Source organism: Rhinatrema bivittatum, chromosome 17 (assembly GCF_901001135.1).
Source record: "Rhinatrema bivittatum chromosome 17, aRhiBiv1.1, whole genome shotgun sequence".
NCBI lineage: Eukaryota > Metazoa > Chordata > Amphibia > Gymnophiona > Rhinatrematidae > Rhinatrema > Rhinatrema bivittatum.
The window spans coordinates 16,074,933-16,087,180 of NC_042631.1; the positions used below are offsets into that span (position 1 = coordinate 16,074,933).

The 12,248-nt window shown below is 43.6% G+C and overlaps 1 protein-coding gene across 7 annotated transcripts in view; it reads left to right on the forward strand.

Moving 5' to 3' along the window:
- The first annotated feature begins 2,298 nt into the window (after nt 1–2,298).
- TCP11L1 (t-complex 11 like 1) overlaps nt 2,299–12,248 on the forward strand; it is a 38,320-nt gene continuing 28,370 nt past the window's right edge. For 4 of the 7 annotated variants that reach the window (XM_029582466.1, XM_029582468.1, XM_029582472.1 and 1 more), the window contains exons 1-4: nt 6,918–7,061; nt 9,598–9,758; nt 10,720–10,900; nt 12,078–12,210. In XM_029582466.1, the coding sequence (XP_029438326.1) occupies nt 9,753–9,758; nt 10,720–10,900; nt 12,078–12,210 (320 nt within the window). In that variant the 5' untranslated portion in view covers nt 6,918–7,061; nt 9,598–9,752. Of the gene's footprint in view, nt 2,330–6,917; nt 7,062–9,597; nt 9,759–10,719; nt 10,901–12,077; nt 12,211–12,248 lie in introns of those variants that run through there. The other 3 variants (XM_029582470.1, XM_029582471.1, XM_029582469.1) reach the window with 3 other exon arrangements.

Here is a 12,248-nt window from a genome sequence, read left to right on the forward strand (position 1 = left end):
GAAGAATAGAAGTTGAGATTCGGGGGTCAGTTGGTTCTTGCATTTTTATCACCTAGCAAAGTGCATTCAGTTGTGTGGGGTCTTTTATGGCTCCTGATTGAGCTGATGCAAAATTGACATAGGGTCAGAAGATTTAGCCCCTACCAAAAGTCTAGCTGCCATGCTCTGCAAAAATTGGAGGTATCTGAGATTATATTGTGAGATGCAGTATGAGGTGTATAACAGCTGCTGGGTCATGTTTCTTTACCACCACTGAGATGTGGGTTTCTACTGTGAGATGCTGGAAAAATTGTAGCCCCTGACTCCTTTCAGAGTCTTTAGGTTATAAGGAGGTTCCTGACGAGGGTAAAGCTAATAAAGAATGTCCTTGACTGCTTAGGCAGGAGTTTTTTGCTTAAATTTGTACTGTGCAAATAGTGAGACTGGTGATGGCCTTAGTTTGGTCTGTCCCTGCTTTGACACAAAGATGGGTGAATTTTTATGCTTAAATATTGGGAGAGGTCACAGATTGGGTGACTGTAGATGAGGGGTGGGGGAAGCCATGGGGTGCTCCATTGGTGAAATATCTAGGTATGGCTGGTTTTTGTTGGTCTATGGGATGGACTGGATTGTCGATAACTTCAACCATGGAAGACTAGAGCCATCAATACAAGTGTGGCTTCTGTGTTGCAACAGGACTAGGTGGTTGATTCTCTTGCCTGACCAGTAGGCCTCCTGGTCTTCATGTCCTTGTATGGTAGCCTGCCACCAGCTATTGGCAACCTGGTTTTGTTTCTGGGGAGTTAACCTGCTGGTGTGAACTCAGCCACTCTGGCCTGCAGAACCTTTCAAGAACCATAAGCAAGCCTCTTGCTTGCTTATGGTTCTTGAAAGCATGAAGGGTAAGGTATTTACACTAACTCAAACTTCTCCACCCTATTTCTATTACTGTCCTACAGCTGTCTGTTTTGTCACTGATTCTGCTGGTAAATTATTACAGGCAGTCACCACTCAGTGAAGTAGTTTTCATGTTTCCTCTGCCCCTTCCTTCCTCCAGCTTCATCACATAAGCCTTGATCCCTAGACAAAAATGTCAGTCTCCTTCCTGTACCTTATTGAAGCCAATCTGCTATAAATCTTTCTATCATCCACTCTCCTCCCCCTTTTTCCTCAGGAGCTACTTTGAGTGATACAGGGCTTGCACCAAGAGACTATCACTTTTGTAGCCCTTCTCTGAACTGCTTCCATCATTTTGATGTCTTTAGAAAGATCCCACCTCTGGAGCTGACCACAGAAAGGCATCTCTAATGCCTCAAACAGAGCAAGATTACCTCCCCTTGTAGTTCTGCTGCTGCTAACTCTACTTCTGTTTGCTTTTCTTGTGGTTACCTCCAAGGATCTTGAACCTTTTTTGTTCAGTAATTTCTAATTCTTGTCCTCTGCAGAGATCTGTACATACTACCTAGTATATTTATGTACCCTAAATACCTGCATTTATACTCCTAGATTAAGCTCCTTTTTGTAACTTCTGATCATACTTATAGCTTTTTCTCATTTTTCACCCCTTATCTGTTTTGTTTTGGTTTTTTTTTTTTTGTCTTTTTTTGATATGGACATTTTTTTTCCTTCAGGCTGCAATTATTTGCTAATAAAGATCTTGTAAAGAATGTCCTGGTACCGAACTCTATTGCGTACATTACTTTCTGTAGCATGACCGCCACTGATACTCGGGGTTCTGTACCTCATTTACACCACTCCTAATTTTATACTGGCTAGCTTGCTTATGTCTGTTCTGAGTGTTTTACTGAAGATCGGTTGGGCAGCAGCCCTGATCCACCACTCTAATCACCTCTATTAAATAACTTGATTGCTGCATCTCCCCTTTTGAGTAGCCATGCTGTTTGGTGGCTTGTAGCCTACTTGTTGCAAGGTGCTTCACTACCTGTCCACGTGCAATTGGAAATTTTAGTTAAATACTTATGTATTTTGGTTTGGAATTGAGATCAAGCAGAGCTATTCTGTTTAGACAAATGTACCCCCCCCCCCAAAAAAAAAAGTTAGATGTAAACTCAGTTTTCCTTCTTACGTCATTTACAGATGTTTGTTTGCCAACACCATTCTTTTCCACTTAAAAGTATTCGAATGTGCCAGGATGCTTCATCAATGGTGTAGGTGGGACATAATTCCTCATTCTCCTACTCCATCATGCAGTGCTGGTTCAAGCAGCGCATTATGACATCAGACTGCTGCTAGAACAGTTTCCGAGAATCCTTGGTTCAGAGCAGTCATTGTGATGTCAGCCTGAGGATTAGGGCAGTGTGTGCTATGGCTGCAGAGAAAGATAGCTGCGGTAAGTGTTCCTTCGTGTGCGTAACATTGTAACCACCAGGGCTAGGAATTATGCACCATGAAGATCTACTGAGACTTGAATGGTTTTGGATTGATGTTGTGCTTTAATTATTGTCTTGTGCCATTGTCAAATCTCTGTGTCCAGAGTAGAGGTAAAACCCCAGATAATCCACTGAACGCCTTGGCTTGCTGTGCGGCAGTGGCTTTAAAAAGGAAATGGAATGCTAGGAATCATTTGGAAAGGAATAGAAAATGTAACTGAATATAATAACTTTATAGTGAGCAATGCTACAAGTCAAGCTTGACTACTGGTGACCTCCTCTTAAAATAAGAAAACTAGACCAGGTACAAAGAGGGGATGACAAATGGTAATGGAGGGTCCTCTGAGAAAAGGTTAAACAGGGGTGGGCTCTTCAGTTTGGGAGCAAGATGCGTGAGAGGAGATATAATTATAATTACAATATATCTGAGCTGGAACAAGTTAATAGGGAATGGTTATTTACTCTCTCAAATACTAGGGGTAACTCCATGCCAGTCTTAAATTAATTTATATATTAAGTGAAAGACACAAACCTCTGGAATCTGCTGCAGAATGTGGTCAAGGTTTGGAGACGTTTCTGTAGTCATGTCCACCAACAATTAGGCAGAGAGACTTGGCTCTCTCCACCTACTTAATTTGTTCTTTTCTATCTTTGTGACATTTCCCCCTTTTCAAAATTATCATGAAGACCAGTATTACTTGGTACAATTTTTTTAAATATTATTTTAAATTATGATAGGCATGACATTTCATTTTCATATTGTGAAACTGTAACTGGCCTTGATATTTTGAAATACAATCCATAAGTCACTGTACCATACACATTTAAAAAGCTGCTGCAACCACAAGTAACAGGCCAAATTCCAGATACTACTAGTTAAAGGCTAGTTCCTCTAACCTTGCCTTCAACTTTTTTTTCCTTTTTAAAGCTACTTTTGTCATAGCTTCTAAAGTTAAGCGCCTCTTATTGAAAGCAAAGTTCTTGAGCAGCTGCTACTATGACTGGAGATTCCTCACCAGGCCATGCGACGAGAAGACTTGCTGTATACAATATCTAAACAGGGCTGCTGCAAGGGGAACTGGTGCCCTAGGCAACCTGCAGGTTTGCAAACCTACCCCCAAGACTTAGTGTAAAAGTACTGGCTGCAGTTCTGCTCTCTTCAGCAGCTAGGAGGGGCTCCAGTTGTCATGCCAGGGCCATACCTGTGCTCTTCACCTGCTGGAGGGATGGGACCAGGCGCCAGCCCCAGGCTTTTTTTCTCTCTGGCTGCCAGTGGAAGGGGCTTCTCTGACAGTGAGGGGACTATTTCTCTTCAGCTGTTGGCAGGATGCACTCAAGTGGCATCCTAGGACCCTTTATTCCACAGTCTGGCACTTGAGGCCAGGGGTGGAAAAACTATAGCCCACGGGCCAAAACCGGCCCTTAAATGGTTTAAATCTAGCCTGCCTATCACCTGGACACTTTCTATTGTGTGCAGCCCAGTGATGATGGCAGGCAGGCATGGTGGAGCAAAGGCCAAGTTATTGCCCTTGATGCTTGAGCAGGGAACGTGGAAGGTTGTGTGTTTAATGCAGAGAGGCCCCACTCTTTGTGTGGGTGGGAGCGGTTCCCACCCTCCACCAGCGAGGAGAGAGCCGGTGCATCAGTGCTGGCAGGATTTCCACTCTCCTGCCACCATGGAGGAGCCCAGTTGGTCAGCATGGGTGGAGAGATCTGGTGCACCAGCCTGCTCGCATGGCTTCCAACCCTGCTCTGCCACAAAGGAGCGGCCCTGCTGCTGTGAAGAGGGGTGAGTAATGGATTAGGGGAAGAAAGGGAAAGTGGTGAGTGACAGGGAAGAGGGAATGAGTAAGTGGTTATGTGGGAGAGAAGGGCCAGTACCTGAGTGGGAAGGGACTGAGAATGAGAAACAAGAGTGAGTGACAGGGAATAGGAGGGGAGTGAGTGGGGATGAGTGGTAAATGACTGACAGAATGAAGGGTAATGAAGCAAAGGGGATTGTGATAAGGAAGGTGGATGAATAAGGGAAGGGAAAAGAGGAGGAAGTAATAGGGGAGAGTAGAAGTGTGAAGAAACATCTGTGTGTGTGTGTGTGTGTGTACCATCTCTCCTTTACCCCTAGTAATGCAAGTCTACAATCTGTGTGACTGGAAATTAAGTTTCCAGATTAGGGGGGGGGGGATTTTCTATCCTATTCTTATTAGGTGGTGGTCTATCATGTTTTGAATATGGTTTTTGTTTCTTGACTTTGTTTTATGAGGCATGGTGATATTTGTTTTTGTATTGCACTGCATATGAGTCTGGCTTTTAGGGTTTCCAGTCTACTTTTTTTGTCCGTACTATTACTATTTATACTTTTATGGCTGCATTGTAATTGAAGTTAGGTAGTGTCAGCTGGGAAAATGCCTTGTACCTGTTGTGTTGAAGGTGTTTCTGACTTTGGTAAAGGCTGGGGATTTAGGACTGAAGGGACTCCTTGTATGCTAAAATGGATGGGCTTAAGCCTGCTCGCTACTGAAATGCCTGCAGCAAGTGGTAGAGTCCTAACTGCTGTGGCAATGACCTGACCCACCCTCTGCCCCCTGTGCTTGATAACTTGTAATGTGGCCCCAGCACAAAAATGTTTGCCTATCCCTGCTCCAAGTTTCCCTAATTGAAGTGCCACCCCCAACAGCTAAAGACAAGGAAGATTATACAGTTTTTTTGGGGGTTTTTTTTTTCAGAAAATTCCACTGTCAATCATTGTAGTTCCTTCAGAATAGGACTACTGAGCAGTAGTCCTAATGCCTGTAAGAAGTCTACATACTGTATTCTGAAGGCGTTACAAGCATTGTAGATGAGTCAGTGGAAGGCACTGGCAGAGTGAGTTAGAATTTTGACTAGTAATGAACATTGTAAATAACCAGGCCCAAATCTTGTGTCAGTAACAGGATGCAGTTGCTAAATTTTGGTGCTGTTTAAGTTATTTGCAGCATCCATTTTTTTTTTTTTTTTTTTTTTTTGAGAGCTGGTGCAGTAAGGATGCTACTAAGTATTTGTATAGTGCTACCGGATGTATGCAGTACTTGTACAAACACCAGAAGAGACAGTCCCTTCTCAGTCAAGCTTATAATAAAGTCAAACACAGAGCAAAAGACCTGGGTTGTTTTTCATATTTTTGCTTATGGTCGAAGGGGTGAGTTTCCTTTCCAACATTTTTAGGGAGTCGAAGTAGGGTGGCTTTTTGTTTTCATAATGTAATGGTTGTGATATGGGGTTAACTTAGTGAGTACAGCTTCTATTCTTACATCCACTGGTGGATGTGAAAATCATTTCTGATTTATAACCTATTTCATGTCTACATCTTGAGATGGTGTAGGAAGCCCAGATTTTGCTATATGCTAAAAATTCTCTACCCAAACTGTGGGGCTATCATGCTGGCAATTTAAATCCTCAACTACTATTCAATTCCTATATAAAATTGTAGAAGTTTCAATGAGGGCTAAGGTCTCATAATGGACCTTCCTCCATTTGCAAGGGTAAAATTAACTTTTTGTTCCTAATTCCATATCCTACCACTCTAATGATTGTTTAGACTTTATCTTTAATTCAACTACTCTTACAACTGTGCCTCTCACTGGACTGTAGATAGCTTATGTCTCTAATCTTTGCTAACTCAAGCTAAGTTCTTTCGTTTACTGGAAGCATTGCAGGTGCCTCAGGCTCCTTAAAGTTAAGGCAGGGGTGGCCAAGTCTGGTCTTTGAGTGCTATAACTAGGCCTTATTTTCAGGCTCTCTACAATGACTATGGATAAGAAAGATGAGCAAGCACTGTCTCCATCCTATGCAAATCTATTTCAGGTGCATTCAGTATAGATAGCCTGAAGCCCAGACCAGTCTGTAGCTGCTGAGGAGAAGAGGAAGCCACCCCTGCTCTAAAACTCCTATTTACGTACGGTTTTCTCCTATGCTGGGGCTATACCAACAATGCTTCATTAATGACCATCTGAGTCAACAGAGGGTGAGGCAACGTCTCTTACGGGGGCAGCAGACGGTGACCCTCCCCTCGTTCTTAGGCCCCAGGCTCCTCCAACACGCCTTTGCGGTGTGCCTTAGGCTGCTTTCCCAAACCTGTCCTTGTGCTACTGCAGCCTGTTGCCGTTAGAGGATCTCTGTCATAAATGTGCATCAGACAGATTTCCCTTATGAAAATCTATTAAACTGGAGTTCTACTCTCTGCATCTATTTAATCTAGCCATGCTGCATCTCCTAAAAATCCCCCTGGCTCCAGGCTCACCAGGACAGGTGCGGGAAGCCCCGCTTCACGGGGAGAGAAGGGTGGTGCACTGCTCCTTTTTCTTTAAAACAAAAAAAAAAGTAGCAGGGCTGCGCCTGTGCCCAAAGTGGCATCGGGCGCTGCTGTCCTCGAGCAGGTGCCGTCTGCCTCCTGCTCCGTCCCTGCGAGACAGGACGCAGGGGCGGGGCGAATGCTGCCCAATCATTGAGGATCTTGTAGGCGACGTCCACTACATTTCCCGGCATGCCACGGGCCCTCCAGCCCGACGTCACTTTTGTAAATAGAGATGGCCGCTGCCTGAGGAGAGTCTAACGGCCGCGGCTTCTGGAAGGCTCCGCGCCGCAAGCCCCTCCTGCCGCCTGTAAAGCGGAGCGAGAGTGGGGCAGTAGTGACGGGGAGAGGAGCACCCAGAGAGGGTAATGCTGATTGGGGGAGGGGAGACACGGGGGCAGTGCTGGTGGGGGAGGCATGGGGTAATACTGGCAGGGGGGAGGGGGAGAAATGATGGGGCAGTAGTGACGGCAGAGGAAGACACAGTAATGCTGGGGGGGGGGGGGAGACAGAGGCGAGAATTCTAATGGAAAGGGGAGACACGAGGGGTAGTACTGATGGTGAGGGGGGGAGACATGCTGTAATACTGGCAGTGGGGCAGTAATGATGGGGACGTGGAGAGGTGAGACAGCGCTGACAGCAGGAGGGAGATACAAAAGGGGTAATGCTGACAAGGAGAAGGGGGGAGATGGGGCAGTACTGACTAGGAGGGGACATTACGGGGAGATTGTACTGATAGGGGGAGGTGGGACAGTACTGAAGGTGAAAGCAGGGCAATGCTGACAGGGAGAGGGGGGAGACACGAGGAAGAGTATACTGATCAAGGGAGATGGGGCAATAGTCACTGGAGAGACAGACTTGGTGATGCTGTTGGGGAGTGTGAGACACGGGGAGGAGCATTACTGATGGGAAGGGAAAACGGAAAAACGATAGTGAAACAGGAGGAGATGAGACAGGGAACAATGCTGGCAGGGTGAGGGAAGTCTGTACACAAAATTCCATTAAACAAATGCCAACAGAGGGAGGGTGAGACAGTGCAGAACTTATAAAGGGAGGGGGGCTGGGATAGGAGGTCAGTGCTGGCAGGGAGGGTTAAGACATGGACTGTGCCGATGGGGAGGGGAGATGGGGCAATACTGATAATGGGGCAGGAAACATGAGGTGTGGGGAAAGAGCTAACAGGGAGAGGAATAAGACAGGAATGTGGGAAATCTTGACAAGAAGACACAGTGGCAGGGGGAATCTGAGACAAAGGGAGAGGCTGAGTGGGTTAGTATTGATAGGTGGAAGAGGGCACAGGAAGATGGGTCAGTAATGACAGCAGGAGGGGAGACGTGGGGTAGTGTTGACAGATGAAAGGGGGTCAGACATGCTGGCAATACTGATGGGGAAAGATAGGAGATAAGGAGGTGCAAGGCTGATGGGGGAGGTGGAGATGGAACAATCCTGACAGGAAGTGGCAGGAGACAGGATAATGCTAACACACCGAGAGGGTAATATTTATAGACTTCTTTCATCTAGCCAGCAAGGGACTTCTGTACAGAGGCCCGGCCAGTATTCTTTGTACATGTTTTGTTAGTTGGCATAAAATGTCAGCAGGTCTGCCCCTTCATAGCCATTTGCCATGGACTTGGGGGCACTCCATGAAGTTAGCAAGTAGCACATTTAAAACAAACCAGAGAAAATTCTTTTTCACTCGGTGCATAATTAAGTTCTGAAATTTGCTGCCAAGAGGATGTAGTTAGGGCAGTTAGTGTAGTGTAGGTGGGCTATTCCCCAAGTCCAGTTGACTTGGGGAATAGCCATTGCTATTACTGGCAGCAGTAGCATGGGATTTGCTTAGTGAATGGGTATTTGCCGGGTACTTGTAGCCTGGATTGGCCACTGTTGGAAACAGGATGTTGGGCTTAATGGACCCTTGGTCTGACCCAATATGGCAATTTCTTTTTATGGGTAGCATAACATAGATGATGATGGCAGCTACAGATCTAAATACAAACTCCAGTAAAATTGAGGGAAGGATGAGACATGAAGTTGGAGCAGTACTGACAGAGGGCAGGGCTAAATGGGATGCAGTGTTGAGAGGGCAAAGATAATGCATCCTCCCATCCCTCGCTTGAATGTATCTGAGCCATTTGCTTGTTGTTCTCTGTGCCCTGGGAGATTCCACCACAATTTATCTGGTTTGTTCCATTTACCTATTCTTTTTTTGAAAGTAATTAAAAGTATTGGATACAAGAGTACTAATTCTAGAATAATTGTACCTGTTGCTTACGTTGGATTCTTTGGAGGATGCAGCCAGACCTGGTCATACACATCAGCAGTAAATTTTTCCTTTTGTCAGAAGTAATGCGAGTTCAACTAATATAGGAACATACACACTCAGAATAAACTTTTTCTTTGTAGGTGTCTGGGTCCAAGGTTCAGCATGTAATTAATGAAAGTTGCAGTTTGATGGTTGCTCAATTCAAACATAACAGAAGCATTCTACTATTTTTATCCAGCAGTAACAATACCATTTAAGCATGTTGTTTTTCTGCCTTAATATTAAGTTATACATAGATATCTGATGAATAAACAGTGACATGGAGGAATAGCCTAAGTGTTAGAGCAGCAGGCTATGAACCTGCAAATCTAGGGTTCAAATCCTTATGACCTTGGGCAAATCACTTCATCCTCTATTGCTTCAGCTACAAATTTACTGGGCTTTTTTCCCATAGACACAAAATGAGAGAAAATATTTAGTAAATAGGTACCTTAGATTGTAAGCCATCTGGGGATGGGGAAAGTAACTACAGTACTTGAATATAATCTAGTTTTAAAGTGTCACAAAGTGGAATATAAAAGAAAAATAATTTAGGAACAGGACGTGAAAGCAATCAAAGATGTCTTTGTCTGTAGATTGTAAAGTCACCAGGGGAGGAAAATTAAGATGGCTGGCTTAAGTGAAAAAGGTGAACATTCTGAGAGGTTTCATATCAACTGGATCAAAAATGTACCTCAAATGGAATAAAAAAACCCCTGCATTTTGAGCAGCTGAAACTTGAGATGTGTGTATGAATGTATGTATACACACACCACTTTTTGGTATAGTATGGAAAAGCAATGTGTTTATAAATAAACAATATTGATGGTAACTTTGATACTGGCGCGTGGGCGCACATATATGCGTGTATTCCAGCTCGCACTAAAGGATGCGGCTGCATTATAACATACACATGTATATGCGCACATGGTATAAAATATACTGTACACGCATACATGTGCGCACAAATGCCGTCTCTACCACATAAGTGGGGGGGGGGGGATTTTAGTAAACAAGAACGCCGCTGCAGTTACTAGTTTTTCCAGTTCACCCAGGTAAGGGATAGGACTTCCTAACTCCCCCCCCACCCCCAGTTAAATAATCTTCTTTTTACCCTGTTAGCATGCTGACTGTCCCAGAATTTATTTATCACTCACATGCCATCTATAGCAGTACTAAAGTGATGTTTGCTTGTGCATGTAAATACTTACACTTCACGTTAAAAGTCCCAGAATGCCCATGAGCTGCCCACACCCTGCCCTTTTTTGTTTGTTTTTTTCTTTTTGCAACTTCTTCTTTGTGCGTGTACCGGGAGAAACACGCGAACTTGGGTGCTTTTTCAAATCTGCGCTGTGCATGCCGGCCAAACATACTGGCATAGCTCCCAGGTTTGGCGCACGCCGGCTTTTAAAATTCACCGCATTGAATTTAAGGAAAAATAATGTAGAGACAGAATAGGTAAAAATGCTGGTAATGAGCTGAAATGAAAAGGGGTTGAAAGAGCTAGGATATAGAGAAATATATGAAGGAGACCACATTCCCTTCAAAACTCTGTGAAGTATTTGTCCGGCACAGAAGCACGTACATGGGTCATAGAGTATAAATGTAATTAGAAGGCATTTCCTTGCCTTAGGAAACTAGTATAGAGAGTTAAAATAAAATCTTACCCAAGTATGAGTGAAAGTGGTTGAATAACCTGCTGTGTTTCGCTTCCTTAGGATAAGGGAAACGCTCACGTGACCATGCCTCTTGATCCTGAGAAGCCGCATACAAGTGGAGGAAAAGTGAAGGATCCTGAGACCCATTCTCCTGAAAACAGCTTGGATCCCTCAGATGAGACCGTACGTAAAAAGAAAAGACAAAGCACTCCGAGCCCCCACAGAGGAAACACACCTCAGTGTAAGCAGAAAGACCTTTGCCTCCATTCCTGTTTCGTTTCAGGCACCCCAGTGTGTCACGGAGCTTCTTGAAATGCTAACAGCTTTTCCAGTGCAAGTAAGATTTTAAGGAGGTAGTTTTAGAAATAGATTAAGAACAAGTAACTTGTCATCAATGAAATTTGCTACCTTGCTGTTAATAGCATTTCATGTCAGTGACTCACTTTAGAGGAGGTTTTAGGGAAGAGTTTTGATATATATATTTATTTACTTTTTTGTTTTTTAATTATGACGTGAGCTGTTACAGGTAAAATCAAATGCCTAGACAGCATTTTGTCTTTGGGACAATAGTAAGTGCTAGTCCCTGCCTTTTATTTCTGATAGGCTCAGTTTTTTGAGGACCTTCAGCTTTGATTATCTGGAATAATTTTGTGTGATCTGCAAACCTTGCCACTTCTCTATTGCTCCCAATTGTAAATTGTTTGTGGATGTATTGAGCAGTATGTGTTCCTGCTGTGTGATCCTTGAGTACACCACTAGTTACCATACTTTACTTTCCTGAACATACCCAGATCAGTCCAGAGAAGTGGGTTGTGTATCCCCTACCAGCAGGTGGAGTCAGAGAAATAATCTGGACTGATCTGTGGTATTACAGGAACGAAAATTAGCAGGTAAGAACCAATTTTCATATTTGCTCCTACTTGTTTTCTTTTTCTTTGTTTGTTTTTCTTTCTTTTGATCCCTTTACAGAACTCATGTTAACCTTTCCTCAACATTGTATTATTTGTATGATTTTTAATTCTTTTTTATTTTAATTTTAGGTTCTGACGGTTTGCTCAGAATAGAAGTTAGACTAGTTAGTTGCTCATTGCCTGGGATAATCCTGTTGAAAAAGGGTTTTATATTACCAGTCCTTTGGCAGTTAGACTCTTTTTAGTGCTTGTAAGCTGCTCTCTCTTTCTGAGAAGAGCAGGATATACATTTAAAATGGAAATATAATTGTTAGGTGCTGTGCAATTTTATGTTTAAGCTTCTTTAGAACTCACGCTATTAAAATTAAAGCTTGTTCGAAAATCTCTGCTGTTACTTCAATTTGATCCAGTTTTACAGCTTTAACTGCCAACCATAAATCGATCTGGAACTACAAGTATTTAATTTGTTTTTGTTGAACTATTAACAATTAACTTTACACACAACAGCAAGCCCACCTCGATTTGTGACAGTGGAGGAACTGATGGAAACAGCAAAAGGAGTCACCAACATGGCTTTAGCTCATGAGATTGTGGTCAATGGAGGCTTCCAAATTAAACAGACTGAATTGCCGGAAGGCAGGTAAGATATAATGCAGGGTCCTGCTTCTGGGCTGTGGT